Source organism: Austrofundulus limnaeus, unplaced genomic scaffold, assembly GCF_001266775.1.
Source record: "Austrofundulus limnaeus strain Quisiro unplaced genomic scaffold, Austrofundulus_limnaeus-1.0 Scaffold1193, whole genome shotgun sequence".
In the NCBI taxonomy this organism is placed as follows: Eukaryota; Metazoa; Chordata; class Actinopteri; order Cyprinodontiformes; family Rivulidae; genus Austrofundulus; species Austrofundulus limnaeus.
This window is the reverse complement of record NW_013953595.1, coordinates 55,621-72,357: the sequence shown is the minus strand read 5'-3', so window position 1 is coordinate 72,357 and position 16,737 is coordinate 55,621. Positions and strand designations below refer to the sequence as shown.

General features: G+C 38.8%; 2 protein-coding genes across 2 annotated transcripts in view; one reads left to right on the top strand and one right to left on the bottom strand.

Annotated features, from left to right (window-relative positions):
- Window positions 1-61: 61 nt before the first annotated feature.
- On the top strand, window positions 62-1,132 carry LOC106534507 (flotillin-1; the record flags this gene model as incomplete). The annotated part of the gene is given in 2 exon segments (XM_014031161.1): window positions 62-226; window positions 294-1,132. Coding segments are annotated over 2 exon segments (195 nt in total), but the record flags the coding sequence as incomplete, so codon positions are not given.
- Window positions 1,133-3,051: 1,919 nt separating this feature from the next.
- The window catches only part of ddr1 (discoidin domain receptor tyrosine kinase 1), a gene marked incomplete at its 5' end in the record, with an annotated part of 69,054 nt that continues 55,368 nt past the window's right edge, over window positions 3,052-16,737 (bottom strand). The window contains 9 exon segments of the mRNA XM_014031160.1: window positions 3,052-4,170; window positions 4,286-4,435; window positions 4,645-4,912; window positions 4,994-5,191; window positions 6,669-6,796; window positions 6,874-7,175; window positions 12,168-12,287; window positions 14,947-15,154; window positions 15,419-15,585. Coding sequence (XP_013886614.1) covers window positions 4,030-4,170; window positions 4,286-4,435; window positions 4,645-4,912; window positions 4,994-5,191; window positions 6,669-6,796; window positions 6,874-7,175; window positions 12,168-12,287; window positions 14,947-15,154; window positions 15,419-15,585 — 1,682 coding nt within the window. The 3' untranslated portion in view covers window positions 3,052-4,029.

Below are 16,737 nucleotides of genomic sequence, written 5' to 3'. Positions count from 1 at the left end.
GTCTTATTATTACACAGGAGTATCTTTTGACCAATTTTTTTTTATATTTTTTTCTGTGCAGATGGCCGAGGAGATCAGCAAGCCGATGTCGGAGGCCCAAAAGATCACCATGGTGTCAAGCGGGGGCTCAGAGGTTGGAGCAGCCAAACTRGCCGGAGAGGTGCTCGACATCATGACCCGACTGCCGTCTGCCGTGGAAAAACTGACCGGAGTCGACATCTCACAGGTACGCTCAAACAATAAGTGGTTGATTGAACAACCCGGGGGTCCTGATTATTCTGTGTTTCTCTCAGGCTGCTGGAAAGACCACCCGTGTACATTAAGAGGAGCATCGTCAGAGGAACTTGAATCAGATTCTTCTCATTATTCCTGTGTTGAATCTGCACCATTATAGTCTGTGCATGTTTCACTTGTTTTCCTGTATATTCAGTTTAAGAATTTTTCTCCCTCCAACATGTGGTTTGTGTCTTTACTGCAGCGTCACTTACTGACAGCAAACTGTTTTTATCTGTTGGAACCAAAACACACTAACTCAGACTGAACAAAGACCTGCTGTTTATTCCTGGTTTCCCWTTATGCACCTGTTTACACCATCGTGATCATTCTCATCATCCTCTCTGGAGATACTAATATACCAATTTCCTTTTTATTATAAAGTCTTTTTTATGTGCCTTTAAAAAGAAATCGAAGCTGTGTTGTAGTGAGATGTTATCTTAAAGTTCTGTAACGTTTTATTTAGTAAATGTTAGCTTTTGTATTTCTGCATGTGTAGTTCTTGAATGTACGACTAAAAACAAGTGCATCTAGTTAAATGCTAAACTAACGGTCCAAAGCTTTGAGCCTTATGCAGTTYAACCGCCAAGTGCCTGGTCAAACCTCTCCGTTTTCCTGACCTTTGCCCCTCAGCCTGTTAAAACTCCTGTCAGGGAATCATTTCCTCAGCTCATCACGAGCCACCGGCCGGCGCCGTCGATGGCCGCAGATAAAAGCCAAGCTTATCTRGACTCCTTTTTGTTATGCTCGTGACAAAGGTTTGAAAATGTTTGTTGCATGACTCATAGTGTGAAACTGCTCGTGCTGAATAAATGTAAATGTAGTAAACTTAATAAAATGTTTTATTCACCAAATCCAACCTGTTAGTCTTTCCTGTGTAACACATGAGCAATACGACTCATTTCAAAAGAAGTCAGTTTATTAACATATCTACAAAAATAATGAGTGAGCTCTAAAGTTAGCAAGAGTTCTGCTGAGTTTTCTGTATATTACAAAAGCAAATGATGGTTTAATGTACATGATTCAGAGACAAACTGAAGAAAGCAGGTCGGAGTAAAAAAATTACATTTCATTCATCCTTAAATCAGATTTTAAAATGACGTAAGCCAACAGGATAATCTATTCGACAATGCAGAAGCAGTGTGAAAAACTAACTGCACCTTTATTACCACAATAAACTAAATTAAACTGCATTTAAATAAACAAATGTTCAGATTGTTTTTGTGGTTTGAATCATTCATGTTTGAACACGTCAGGAAAGAAAGACATTGATGATGAGCCTGAAGGAGTATTCAAAACCATTTAGTTTTCTTTCTACTGTAAAGAATAATAAACTGAGAGACAGTCTTCACTGGACGCCCTGTAACAAATTATGTTGACTTTAGCCCACAATTTATTTAAATGCTTTTTTAGATTGTGAAAGTTACCATTCTAATCATGTTAAATGTTTGTTTTTTAGGCAGTTGTAAGTTGTAAAAATATATTGGCCAAAAAATAAAAAAATCAGTCGTAAATTAGTCACTGACTCCAGGAATTCAAAAAGCTTCAAATCTGCTTCAGTCAAAGGAAACTTATTGCTTCTGACATTATTATACTTAAGTTTATTATCAGACTAATGTTATAATTTTAGTCGTCTGAGGTCAAAGCTGTGGAAATGTATTTATTAAATAATCAGGTGAGTTCAGTAAGGTAAGCCTCCTGGATGTCTCCCTATGGAGGTGCTTCAGACTCGTCTGACTGGGAAGGAGACCCTAAGGAGGACACGCTGGACAGACCAACTCTGGACCAAGTGGAAAATGACTGAGATGGATGACCTTTCTTTAATCGTCCCATTCAGATCCCAGATCTGAGGCAGACATGCAACCTGCACACAAAGACTCCTGGACTTGTACCCAAACCCTTCCTACTGTGAGGCAACAATTCTAACCACCAGACCACCGTGCTGCCCACGTTTGGTTCTTAATAATTAAAGGGGGTCCAACTCCACACTCCTACATCCCACTGCCTTATTTGAGGTGTTTATTTCCATTTAAAATCAAGTAATAAAAAGGTATAAATTAAACCTTCAGTGTCAAACATTTTTTTACTATGACTGCAATTTTATATTTATTCTATGTAATAATTCTAAACACTGAATTTGAACTGCAGTGTGTCAAAATATGTCAAAGGACACAAACATACATTTATTAAGGTGTTAAATGTGACCATCACACTGAACAAAGGATTAAGCCACAAAGTAAAGTGTTTCTGTGGAGAAACAGGCATCATTAGTGCATTGGTTAATACTTTTGCAACAAAAATACAAATGAAACATCTGAAATATATTCTTAAACAATTTTTGAAACTTTTTTGACCAGTAGCTGCAAAAAACTTTTCTTTTTTAGCAGAAAAACATTAATTTTCCCTGCGAGTTGGCAAAGACTGTTTTCTTTTGTGCTGGTAAATCCTAATATCCAAATATTGTTTGAGGTTTCCTCTTTAAAATGACAGCAAAAAGTCCTCATTAGAAAAATAGGATTAAGAACAAATAATGTGTTAACCTGATTTAGAAGACAAATCAAAGCATATCTCTGGAACTGCTCCAGTACAAAAATGTAGCTTAAAAAGGCAGGAATCTGATTAAATTAGACTTGACCCTCAGTTTGATTTGATGGGTCACAGATTACAATCCAGACCACCTCAGGGCTGTTTACAGTCGACTCTACAGTCAGACATCAACTTTCACACATTAAATCAGGAATCCTCTGTCCGTTTGATTAATGCAGTTAATGACAGTGATGTATTTGGATCATCAGGTTTATTGAGTCAGTAACATCTCATTTATACAGAACATTAGAAATAAAATCAGAATGCCATTCCAGTTTTTATTATCAAACACTATTTTACATCTAATGGTTTGGCAACACTTGTAGAGAGGGGTTGTAGATTTAGGCCTGTGCTTAGTGATATTCCTCAGCAGAATATCAATAATAAAAATAATAAAGTCTTTGCATGTTGATACATCACAGGAATTATCGTTCAGGCCCAGGATGGAGAAGAGTTGGATCACAGGAAAGGAAATGCATGTTGGGTAAAGTGCAGCTGGTTGTGGAATTTTAAAAATTATTCATTCTGACAGAATCAGATAAAGGAATTAAAAATATAGTCATATCATATAAAGAAGTCCCGTCCACTGCTGGCTGCGGACTCGCTCTGCGCCTCTCTCCTAAAGCTTTGGGAGTTTGTTTGGCAGCAGGTGTGCAGCTTTTTGTTTCAAACAGTTTAGAGATGGAAGCTGCGTCTGTCGTCTGATCCATGGACATAGAACCTGTGGCCGTGCGTCAAAAAGCAGGAAGTTAGAGCCGAGAGGAAACGAGCAGATGTGGTCAGAAGGTGGGACTAACTAGAAATAATCTAATCCTTGTTTGTTACTTCACCTGAACGACAGGTATTCAGAGTTCAGTTTGATTTGCAGCCACCTGCTCACCTGCTTTAAGATGTTTCATTTGACTGTAAAGTGTCTGAAACAAGAGAAAACCCACCACCAACTATAAGAAATTTAGACTTTTATCCATCAAAAGCCTTTGGGATCTGAAGCAAAACCGAACCAGCGGTGTCTCAGCGTCCCCCCCCCATCCACCCAAAAAAGTACACAATATAAAAATGAGCCTCCCCCGTCTCCCTGTGAGACCCTCCATCACACCATCCCGCTGTACTGGGGGGTCCACCAGCAAAAACAAGCTCCCCCTCCTCCTCCTCGTTTCTCTGTCTCCGACTTTAAACCATGTTCATGGCGTCCTCGGTGAGGAAGGAGTGGATGTAGGCGAAGGATGGGCGGAGCTTGCAGTCTCTGTTCCAGCAGCTCAGCATGAGCTCGTAGAGACCCTGAGGACACACGGCCGGCCGGCTCAGATACACCTGCGGCACAAACACAAGGACAACTGGTGACTCTATGTTTAAACTAAACCAACAATAACAACACACACAGAGAGTGTGATCGTGACACTATTCCTGTGTGTTCTGCGTGACCCACCTGTCTGCCCTGGTCTCTGAAGAACTCGCCGGCGTTGTCGATGACTTGTTCGTCTGTGAGGTTGGAGTACGGCTGCTCCTGACAAACGCTCAGCATCTCCCACAGGGTGACCCCGAACGCCCACACGTCGCTGGCTGTGGTGAACTTACCCTGAGAGAACACACACCATCATCATCATCATCATCATCATCACAAGCTGTATAAATGTGATAAGAAGCATCATTATCACAAGAGGTGAAAGTTGARGCATTAAATCAGTTTTAGGTGCATTAGTCTGCTTTTTGTTTTCATTTTATTTTATCATTAGTGACACCAGTAAAGCCCTCAGCTTAAAAAATAGAAGTGCAGAATAAACACACCATGAGTATACACTCCCAGGCCATCCATCGTATGGGCAGCACGGCTCTGCCCTGGATCCTGTAGTAGTCTCCGGCGTACAGGTTCCTGCTCATCCCYAAGTCCGCTATCTTTATGTGGCGCTCGCCGCCTCGCTCCTCGCCGTCCTCCCCCCTCTCCCCCCCAACCAGACAGTTACGGGTGGCCAGGTCCCGGTGCACGAAGTTGAGCGAKGACAGGAACTTCATCCCTGAAGCGATCTGGCTCGCCATGGAGATGAGGGCYGGGTAACTGGAGACAACGCGACAGGCGGGTCATCAAAAACACGTCCCTGTCGTTTGTTTACCTGCAATTTGAGTGAACAGCATTTACCTGATGGTGGGGGTGTTGTGTGAAGGCCCCGTTTTGTCCAGCAGGACTCGATGGGACAGGTACTGGTTCAAGTCTCCACACTCCATGTACTCAGTGACCATGCAGAGGGGGTCGCTGCTCACACACACGCCCAGCAGGCGGATGATGTTCGGGTCCTTCAGGCGAGACAAGATCTTCACCTCTTTCAGGAAGTCGTTCCTGAGTGAATAAAAAACAAACACACAACTATTTTATGATTTTATTTGCTCAAATTGGAGAGTGAAGAGACCCGATTACGTCACTCCTTCTGTCTCCCCAAAGTACACCTCCTATCTGTTTATTCAAGCGTAGGCGGTTTTTACTTTAAGACTTTCAGAAATCTTCTGCCGGAGAAGTAAAATAGGTTGACGCGTTGCAGTCATCATGGCCCCGAGGCTTAAAAAATAATAAAAAATAAAAAAACTGCCTGCAGAAATCAGAACAACTGACTCATCAACTTTCATTAAGCCTTTATTGATCATCAAAAACAGATCAGTGGTTGTTTCTTTGTAGCGTTAGAAAAATAACTTCAGAACCACTTGAAAGATTTCATTAAAACTCTTAAAAAGTAACCATTAGGTGTACATCTACGAAYATTACCTTTAGGATCAACCCATTCAAGATGGCCACCACAATTAACTAAACTTAGCCCACACAGAAAAGTGTTTACCTCTTTATTTTACAGAAATTAAGCTCAAATTTGTTATGGTAGTAGCTGAGAGTCGTTCACACCACATACTCCACCACTGGAGGGCCTTGCTGGGGAGTTGAACCGGCGACTTTCCCTAACCGCTGCGCCACCACTCCCCCTTAAAGACCCTGATGTAAGAGATTGTGCAAAAATCTGTCAAGACTCCGTCATAGGGTTTCATTTTATCTGTCATTTCTCTCTTTTTTTATGAATTTTAATTGCATGACTTCATTTTTACAACACACTGCCCCTGTGATTCACCTCATGTGGATTTTAAGAGCTACAAATTACGATTATTATTGTGAGTGAGCAAAAAAAACCAAGTTTCTGATAAAACCTAGCTGCTGATGAGTGTTTTTGCTCGGCTCTTTGCTTCGACCTGCAGGCAGCTCAGTCAGAGGTTTTGTGGCTTGATTGCAGCTTTAAAACTTTCACACGCTCAAGTGTTCTGAAACAAGATGCTAAATGCCACCATTTTATWCATCTGTGTGTGAGAAGCTCTGCATGGAAAGGTAGATTTACAATAAACAGGTTACACTGTACAACAAGAAAACAAAACGGGATCTATTTTTTAAGTTCATGCAGCAACTGACATTGCTCTGAAAAAAAAAAAAAAAACTGAAATAAAACTTATTTCATGGACTATAACTGTTATTTCTCTGCTGCTGAAGGACATCTATCTCAGCTCCACTACATACTGCACCTATAAAATCTGATTAATTTTAACAAACAAAAATATAATCTTATAAAAGGATTTTACTGAACCAAATCCCCCTTGAAACTCTTACTACAGTGAAGAATTAAAAAGCAGTTAAACTGCACGCGTTTCTGAAATATCCAGCAGGATTTTAGCAGAACTGAACTAATTGTTTATTTATTATAAGTTGTGTAAGATGTCTCCGATTTAGACTGCTGAACATATGAGAAAGATTGAAGGYAGCTGAAGCTGTGCCTGATGTTACTAACCTGGCGTTCTTCGAGGCGTCTGGGCGCAGTATCTTCACCGCCACCAGCAGAGGGCGACCTTTCCTCACGTTAAAGGGAAACTCCAAGTTTGGAAGGTCTTGAGGGTTTTCGATTTCACACAGGTGCACCTTTGACCAAAAGTTAAGCAGATACTGATGAAGGATGCTCAGAGTTTCACCCACATGTCATATCGATCAGTTCTCACCTCCCCAAACTGTCCCTCCCCCAGCTTCTCCTTGAAGATGAGACACTGGCGCTGCAGCTCCGGCAGCGGGGTGGCGTCGGCGCCGGGGCTGGAGGAGGCCAAGGCCGGCACTGCGTAGGTGTTGTTCCCGCTCACGCCTTGAAGACTCACYATGTCGGCCTCTGCGTAGTGGGGGACGCTGGGAGGCAGAGGGGGGGAGACGGGCGGAGACAAAGAAGGATAAGGTGGAGACCCCGGATAGGGAGGGGGCTCCTCTTGTGTTGAGGGGAAGCCTTTCTCCAAGTCCAAGTCGAGACCACAAGCTGGAGACAGAAAGAGATGGGGGATTAAAATAAGATAATTAAAGAACTGAGTGATTAAAATCAGATTTCTGTGGTTTTAAAACAGATTGAAGTGACAGCTCAGATTTTTTTAAACAGGGTCTGTGAAATGTTGATGAACAATAAATATCTCACATGTTTAGCTCTTTAGATGACCTCAGTTTGGAAAAAAAAAGTTTAGTTTGAAGGATAGGCAGTTAATTTTAGGTTGTGCAGATTTTCTAGTATTTACAGTAGGGCTGTGTATTGGCAAGAATTTGGCGATACGATACATATCATGACAGAAGGGTCACGATACGATATATCCCGATATATTGCGATACTGTAAGCAAGGCGATATATTGTGATTTTTTTTGGTCCAAAAACTCTGTTAAATAAAAACCTCTTACAGGGGAAAAAAATGAAAAACCAAACTTCATTGTCTCAGAAAATTCTAATATTACATAGACATACTTTTGATACATTTAGCTGTGTTCTGCTTTGTATGTTTTTTATTTTATTTGTTTCATATTTCTTATTTCATCCATGTTTTCAATTATTAGACTAAATTTGCCAATAAATAGGTTGAAAATATATTTTTTGCAGCTTTTAGTTTTTAATATTAATTTACAATATGGTCACCAAACACCTCAAGAGGTAGAGGAGCCAAATGGCTGGCTCACTGCTGCCAACTAGTGGTCAGAGGCTGAACTACAACATAAAAATGAACAGCTGACAGGAAAGCTAACATTTTAAACCTTAATAAAAAATCTATACAGAGCTTTAGAATATCGATCAGTTTCGGGAAATGAAATATCGCGATATTTCAGTGTATCGATATTTTCTTACATCCCTAATTTACAGTAATTTCTTTATCAGGATCACAACTTCCCTCAGCAGTCCATGAAGAGGTAGGAGCCTGAAAAACATGCTGAGAGGAGGAAAATTAGCATTGCTGTAATCAAAACACAATTTAGATACATTATATTCTGTACAATACAACCCCCCCAACCCCCCGCCAAAATAAACTGGACTTTTATTCTGAAGTTGAAGATGTTTCTTCTCATGTTTTATATTGAGAAAGTTTTTTTAATACTTTTTGTGTTGTACAGAATATCTAAAGGATCTTTTAGTAATATCACTGCTAATTTTCTCCTCTCAGCATGTTTGTCAGGCCAGTACCTTTTCATGGACAGCTAAGGGAAGTTGTGATCCTGATATAGAACTACTTTCTGTAAATACTAGAAAAGCTGTACAACCTAAAATGAACTTACAAATGTGGAAAAAGCAGCTCTGCATAATATATATCCTTCAAAGCTAAATAGTCCCCCCCCCCACCCCAAACTGATGTAATTTAAAGAGCTAAAAACGTAAGATATTTATTGTTTATCAACCTCTCTTAGATCTTCACCAGCATATATTTTGGACCTTTGCTGGACAAATATTTAAGGATGAACCTCAGCAAATGTTAAATAGAAAATCACTGTTCCATAAAATTGGGGATTAGAGTTGTTGTTAGACTTCGAAGAGCAGTTAGCTCATCAAACCAGTGAGAAATAAAACCTATTTCTCAAAACTCTGGACGATCTGCAGCAAGATGTGAATTGTTCATAAATTGCCCACAGAACCCCACTTTAAAACATCTGAATTGTCCCTTTAAGTGAAAGAACCAGATGTGTCATAAAGGATAGTTTGGACTTCAAGGATTTCCATTTAAGTAAAACTTCATAAAATAATGTCTATACATACACTTACAGTATAACCGTAAAAAATAAAATAAATTAAAAACAAGTTTCAAGACTTTTATTTTTTAGTCAGACTCAGCTCCTCTATCTCAGTGAAAAGTTGTTTATTATTATGGAAAAACAGATGATGTTCCTGAGATTCTTCATCCACCAGGATGCTGAGTTGCAGCAGAAATTATGCAGAAAAACTGCCGTCCTGCTGAAATGTCAACACACACCAGCACGTCTGAATCCTCCCCGTTTAGAAAGAGCTGAGCAGGATTACAAATCTGTGAATGTCTTTTTCATCGCCGCCTCCGCCTCTTTGCTCCCTACATTTATCTTTGTTTCATTTAGTTTTAAACGAGACGGTTTGGGTATCTAAAAGTCAAATCAGTCCACAGTTTTTAATACATTTGCCTTCTAGTAACTCACAGTTTCTCCTGAGAGGAAAAGAAAACTTCTCCTTTAAATCGTGTTTAAAGTAAGATTTATTTCTGCATTTCTCGCCTTATGCATTTAAAAAAAACAGCTTTTGTTCAGCTACGCAGCCTGAATTACACTCGGGAATAAACTTCTCTGTGCTCAWGTAACAGCAATCTTCTCCATTTAATATTAAACTAAATGTGAGAATCCAGCTGGACTTGCTGATAAAATTGAAACACTTATTAAAGATAATAATTTTACATTTGACACAAGCGCCTCTCCAGAGGTTCTGTCAGCAGATGAGTCATGGGCTTGTAGCGCAGGAACTGAATACGATGTTGTTTTTTACCTTTGAAATACTAATTAATTAAAACAACCCACCTTAAATGTACACAGTCACTGCCAATGAATCATAACTCCGTGGTAAAGCAATTAACTTTTAATTAAGCATACATTATGAGACTTTGGTTGTAAAACTAAGAGCCTTCAACCGTGATTTTGTCTCACGACTAAAAAAAATTGTAAAATGTGTTTCCTCAGAAGACACATATAAAATAAAACCTGAGGTTTTTAATTAGGATTATAAAACTTGTAAAGTTACAGCATGGTTGACTGACTTCTCGTGTTTTATGAATCAACACATAATAACCTTAAGTTCAGAACTAAGTATTTACAAAGTTTATTCTTTGAGCTAAAAAAAATATATACATTTTTTCACCAAACAGTTGGATAAATTAAAATGATAAAGATTGTTTTTTTTTTCTTTTGTCATTTCCGGTATCGCTACATATTAAAACAAACATATATTTTATTTTGGATTTAGAGCTGAAACAAAAAAAACTAACAGTGGATTTTTAATTAGTTTGATTTGACATTTTTACATTTAGGTTTAAAATTTTTTATATTATTTTTAAAAAGGGAAACCAAAGAACAAACTACACGGAGTGTAAACACCCCACAGATGGATTTGAAACGAAAGATGTGCTTTCAGCTTTAATTTGAAGGTATTTACATCCAATGATGAGGTGCTGTTTTGGATCTTGAGCAGCTCCTTCCTTCTCCATCACTCTGTTACAAGTTGATCTTTGTCTCATCTCTGCAGAGGATGTTGTTTTTTTAGATGTTGTTTGGCTAATCTGGCTAATCTGATGAATTCTGGAGTGTTTGTGGCAATATTAACTGCTCACATTCAGCCAAATGTGTCAGGACTCATTGGACGGAGCTTCACAGTGCAGATGGACAATGGGCCTCATGCAAGAACATGTTTGTATTCTTATCCTAAATTTCTCTTACTTTTGTTCGTACAAAGGGTTCGTACGAACATGCCACGTCAGATTCAACAAACACTATCTTCAGGAAAAGTGTTTAAATGAGCTGCTTAAATTCCACCTGTTCGTATCCAGCTGCTTGTGAACGCGAGAGGAGATTAGCATAATTACCACCCCAAAAACACCATATAAGGCTATGTTTCCTGTCTCAGATACAAGGAAGTGTCCATTCATGAAAATGACAGCGAAAATTAAAAAGAAAAACTTTACGAGTTCAGAGATTGAAGTCCGTCTGTCAGAGATCCAGAAAAGAAAATCTGCCATTTTTAGCAGCTCAGCTGTGGAATAAAAAGAGCTGCTAAAAGTATAAACAACTGTGTTAAATCATTTTCATTTATTCAGAAGKRYCAGCGCTGCACACTATACCACCCCGCGCGGTCGCAGGTGGTCTCAGATGCGGGTTTGAAATAAGCATTTTAAAATGTTTTCAAAATATGTCTGGCACTTTGGAGAAAATCCAGGACTCACTGGAGGGATTATGTATCCCCTCTGGCCTGGGAACGTCTCGGAGTCCCCCAGGACATGGAGGGTGTCACTGGGGAGAACGGGGTCTCTCTGCTGCTGCCCCCGCAACCCGATCCCGGATAAGCGGCAGAAAACGGACGGACAATTTATATTGTTAGTCTAAATTATTACATTTAAAATTATAACTCTAATTCAAGCAGAATAACCTACTGTCATGATAATCAAACTGAAGGGGAAACGGCCCAAGAACAAGCAGGAACAGAGGGCAGSTGCACCAGGGATGAAACCTAATGTCTGGTGACGTCTCTGTGTTCCAGACTTCAGGCTGTAAGGACCGGTCATTTGTCCCATTACTTTTGGTCCCTTGAAAAGTGGGAGGCTGTTTAGCTTGTTTGGATGTAAATACCTTRAAATTAAAACTGAAAGTCTGCAGTTAAAGCATTTCTTAGTTATTTCATTTCAAATCCATTGTGGTGCTGTTTACAGCCAAAAAAAAAATTGAGAACTCTGTCAATGTCTAAATATTAATAGATCTTGTTTTTCTCTTCTAACCTTTTTTGTAAACGTGTTACATTAAGGTCAACTTCTCCTTAAACTTCTATTAGAGTTATATTCTAAAAGCAACTGAAAATTATTTTCACTGTAGACACAAAAAATGAAACATATCCAGTCTTTYGCATCAATAATAAGGCTTGATTGGAAAAAAAAAAATCAACATTTCCATATTTTCCTGCCCACTCGTGTGACGCTGACAAACATGATTTCATCTTAGCTCAACATATTGAGGTTATGTAACAAAAATTAAAACATTTGCCAAAGTGTGAGTAAGACAGAAATGTTTCAACGCCTTGGAAACCAAACCATCCTTTTACACAAACAGGGTTATTTGTAGTGAGAAGAGTGATTATGTGAGGAACGAAGGATAATGGAGATCAAGAAGAGAAAAAAGAAAGACTTTAGTTATTTTTAGGAAGAATCGTTCTCGCTMCTCTGATCGAGACACGGGCTCCTCCTGCCTCCTGCCGGCACTGACCCAGTCTGAGGTCTCTTACCCTGAGGCACATTCAGGCTCTTCTCCTGAGCCTGAGTGGAGCTCGGGATGACCACAACTCTGGAGCCTTTTCTGTGATCTGGTACGAGCAGGTGATAGGCTGGAGTGTTTAACAGCAAGGCTGGTGGAGCACACACACACACACACACACATATACACGCACACAGGCAAATACAGGCAAAGACAAACAAAACATGGGGGACATGGAGACACAACAATGGATCATAAAAAAAATCACAACACAAAATAAAAGCATTAGCATGACAGTGTTAGRGTGTTCCTTCTGATTGGATGAATGGAGGAGCGGTGAAGCAGGGAGAACAGAACCAGGGGAGCATCTCAAGGACAGGCGAGTTAACCAAAAACCAAACTCTTCATACAGAATATTTCTTGRTTGTGTTATTTATAAACTCACACAGGCGTCTAGTAAACATGCAGACCTCCTGTGGAACAATGAGAGCAAAGGAATGCGTTTTCTTTTTCTACTTTAATCCTCTCTTTCTCCTCCCTCTATCTTTCTTTTCCTTCCCATTCCTCTGAACAATGGCTCTTTTGTGTCCACCCTGCTTTGTGCATCTTCTTCCTCGCAGGGTGTTTGATTTGATTTACTTTAGTATGGCGTGCTGGAATATATTGTAATGCCATGGTTTTCTTGAAACACACGCAGCATTTATTCTGTTTTGTGTTTTTTTTTCTTTAACCACTCGTCTCCAAAACGAGTTCATAAAAACACAAACAAGCAAACAAAGTAATTTGGGTGTAGAAATCTGAATACTGTACGTCTGAAAGGTTAGTTTAATGCTGACTTTGCAAACAACATACTTATTGTGTTGGGCATTTAGCATTTATATTTTGTTTTGATCCATGCAGATGGGAATGATTAGGCAACAACTTAAAAATCAGCTATAATTTAAAGTTAACTTCAAACTGAGGAGCAAAAAGGCAGAACTGAAACATAAAAGTGCAGACTGTTTATGACGTGAGAACAACAGAGGGGAAAAGAGGCRAACTGAAACAAGAAGCAGCTCCTTCTGTTCGGACATATTTCAGCTTCTGTAAAGTTTAAGGAACAAATTATGTTGATAGAAGCCAGACTATACTGTATACATGTTGTTTATGTTTCCACACGGAGGAGGGTGGAGAAGAAAAAAAAACCAGCTAGCTGCTGCTGCTAACAGAGAAAAACTGAGTGACCCACACCAAAAACTCAGAAAAAACAAAGCCGATTACGAAATCCATCTGGACTTTTATTGGGAAGCTTTTGCGATGCATTTATTAGTTGAAAACCAGAGCCTGTGTGCAGTGTTGCACTCTATAATGTAATTATTCTGTTTATGTCAAAGATGCATTGAAGCTAAAAACATACTGTAACACAGCTGAATAGAACAGACCTCAGACTGCTTGCACGTCATTTCTTTATTCTACAAAAAGTTGATTGGGACACGTGAAATAAAATTATCTAAAAAAATTTGTCTGTTTATTACGTTTTTCACTTCAGCACATTGCCGTTTTGTTACTGACGAAATGGATTCTGCGGATGATGATAGGTTAAGTCAAGGCTAAGGCTTTAATAAGTYACAAGTTAGTTATATTTTGTATTAATTTCTATGTTCTTCACAATATAGCCTTATGGGTTAAAATGATCAAACGTGATGCTTAGTAAATTAGCTCTGAAGCTAACACCATGTATAATATATGGAGTCAGCTCCAGAGGTAGATCAGATGTTAATGTTGTGTATCGCATTATAAATTAGCTCCAGAGCTAATGCGAAAGCTAAAAGGCTAAAGGTGAGGTTCTCTTTTCATGAAGCAACTCTGTTGTCCTCCGTCATCCTTTTCAGTGTCAGACTGAGTCATTTCTACTAAACCTTCAGTCAACACGAAATGGTTTTATTTAAAAGGGCTGAACATCAGACATTGTCCAAAATTAACTTTCAAGCTGAATGAGCTCATAACGGAGCACAGGCCAGTGTCATCATTTACCCAGAATGCATTGCGTTGTAAATAACATGGTGACTCCTGTGTGACATATATCTTAATTTATAAATCCCAAACAGCCAACAGTATTTTTTACAGTCTTATTATATGTAGATGAAGTAAATAATTATCCAATAAAGCCTAATGTGACAATTAGTCAGAATTACCATTAAAGCCTCTGAAACTTTAAAATATTAGCTTTAATTTTTGTTCTTACCAGAATAGTACATTTCGTAAGTAGTCAGTCACCAGCAATATCTTCATTGCAATTATTTTTACTGACAAGATTTTGGGTCTTTTGTCTCTGGAAATTTCTCAACATCAAAAATATTAATTTTTCATCCATTATTTAACATTTGCTATGAAATGACACTAAAGCTAAACAAGACAAGAACAGTCAATAAAAACAAAAAAAAAAGAAAAGTTTTTACTGGAACAAAGTTGTTCAAGCAGGAACTGAGAAAATAAAAGTGTATTTTTTTCTCTCAGGAGTGTTTGTAAAAAGGAACAGGGTGACCAGCTGCTGCCAGAGTGATGGTCATAAATAAATATAAAGGAGGAGTAATTTTTGACGTGCATCATACTCCATCTGTGTGTTCTGCTCGACTCAAGGACATCCATGAAAACTGTTTCATGCTACAGTGTGCAGCAAAATATTTAGTTTCTTTCAGCTCTGACAGACTGCGCGAGTTTGAAGTGTGATTACTGAGCTGCATCAATAATAACACTTCACTTAAGCTAAAACACAGACATTAAACTTTAAGGACGAACAACGTTTTGGAGTGAAAAGTTGCACATCTTACCCGTGCTGTCCCTCTGATCTCTGGGCCGGAGCAGAGCYCTCGGCTCCTGATACTCTCCCTCCACCTCTCGGTCAAGTTCACGGTCGTCCGGGAACGTGTGTATGCGCTGATAGCGGCTGGAGTAGCTGTGCGTGTTGTTGATAACCACGTTGTCTGAGGGGACTGACAGGTGAACTCGGAGCTCATCACTGGACAGGCTGCCCTGGGCCTGTGAGTCGTTCAGAAACAAGCAGCAGAAATTAAGGAGATGCATGATCAAACTCCGGAGACAGACTCTAATCTTTGAATGATTAGCAGAAAATGTAGTATTTCCAGAACACATCCAGATGGAGATGAGTTGGTCCACAGCCAAAAGAATGACAATTATTCCCCCAGCCTGCTGTCACTCATTAAAAACTGATTTAAAGAGGTAGCTGAGATTCAGAAAACAAACTTCCATCTGGTTGGAGTGAAATCTTAAGTCCAGACCCACCTTTCCCAGGATCTTTTTCCAGTACTGCCTCCAAAGAATGACAGCGATCACAGCCAGCAGCAGCAGGATGATGCCCACCAGGCAGCCAATCAGAATAGCCGTGTTACTGCTGTCATCTTTGGCTACAGGAAGTCCCGCCCTCGGTGTGACGGCAGAAAACTTTCTTCCTGGAGAAACCCAACATAGACAGAAAATTCAAAGTTTTTAGAAKTGCTTGAATTCATCTAACTAGTTAGTATTTCTGAATCTATTTTAAATAATAATAATAACAATAACAACAACAATAATAATAATAATAATAATGATGATGATGATGTGATTAAAATGCCTGTGACATGCAGATCATTTTAAATACATAAAGTCAAAGAAAACATCTTTGTATTCAAGACASTTGGATTAATGCACGTTTTTATTAATTTTGCCACTGAACTCAGGGCTCTAGACTAACTTTTTGTACTGGTTGCACCGGTGCGCCTAACATTTTTCCTTAGGTGCACCAGTACGTAAGTCAGGTGCACTAGGGCTGCACAATATTAGGAAAACCTGCGATGTGCGATAACAGTGTTTAATATTGCGATGATGATATGATTTGCGATAAATTAACAAATACATAAGCATGTAGTGTTGATGTCTTTCTGCTTTGCATTCAAAGCCAAGAAAACAACCTAAAAAAATTTATCATTTCCATTCCTGCCTGAATTTTCTTTTTAAATCCATCCAGTTGACCAAATACATAAAAGGCTTCATTCGACTGGTAAAATTCTTCAAACTTCCATCTGAATGACAAAATGCATAGATGCAAACTTTTGAGTCAACCATTTATTGCAGTTTATGCAGTTGTTGCGATATGCARATTACACAGTCTATTATTGCAATGACGATAAATTTTCGATGTATTGTGCAGCCCTAAGGTGCACCCAAATTTGCAAACACATCACATTTAACATTGATGTTTTAATTGTTCACTTTTTAAAAAAATCATTGTCCATTAAGGCAATATTAACTCACAAATAATTTGTTAACAATCTAGCAAAAAATAAAGTTCTATATTTGAACCAGAATCGTAGACATATAACCTACTGAAAAGTAATTTTAAAGTGAWTCTATGACCTGAAATTTGAACTTAAACATCAAGATAAATAAAATGAAAGAAATTCTACATTCTAAGTACAAATGTTTAAAAGCTGAACATCTTATAAACATTTTAAACATTTCATGGTTAAATGTATTTTAGACCAGTGCAAACTTTTTATCTTCTGACCCACAAAATATCCATGGCAAAAACTTGTGACCCCAAATATTACTGGTCTGAGTACACG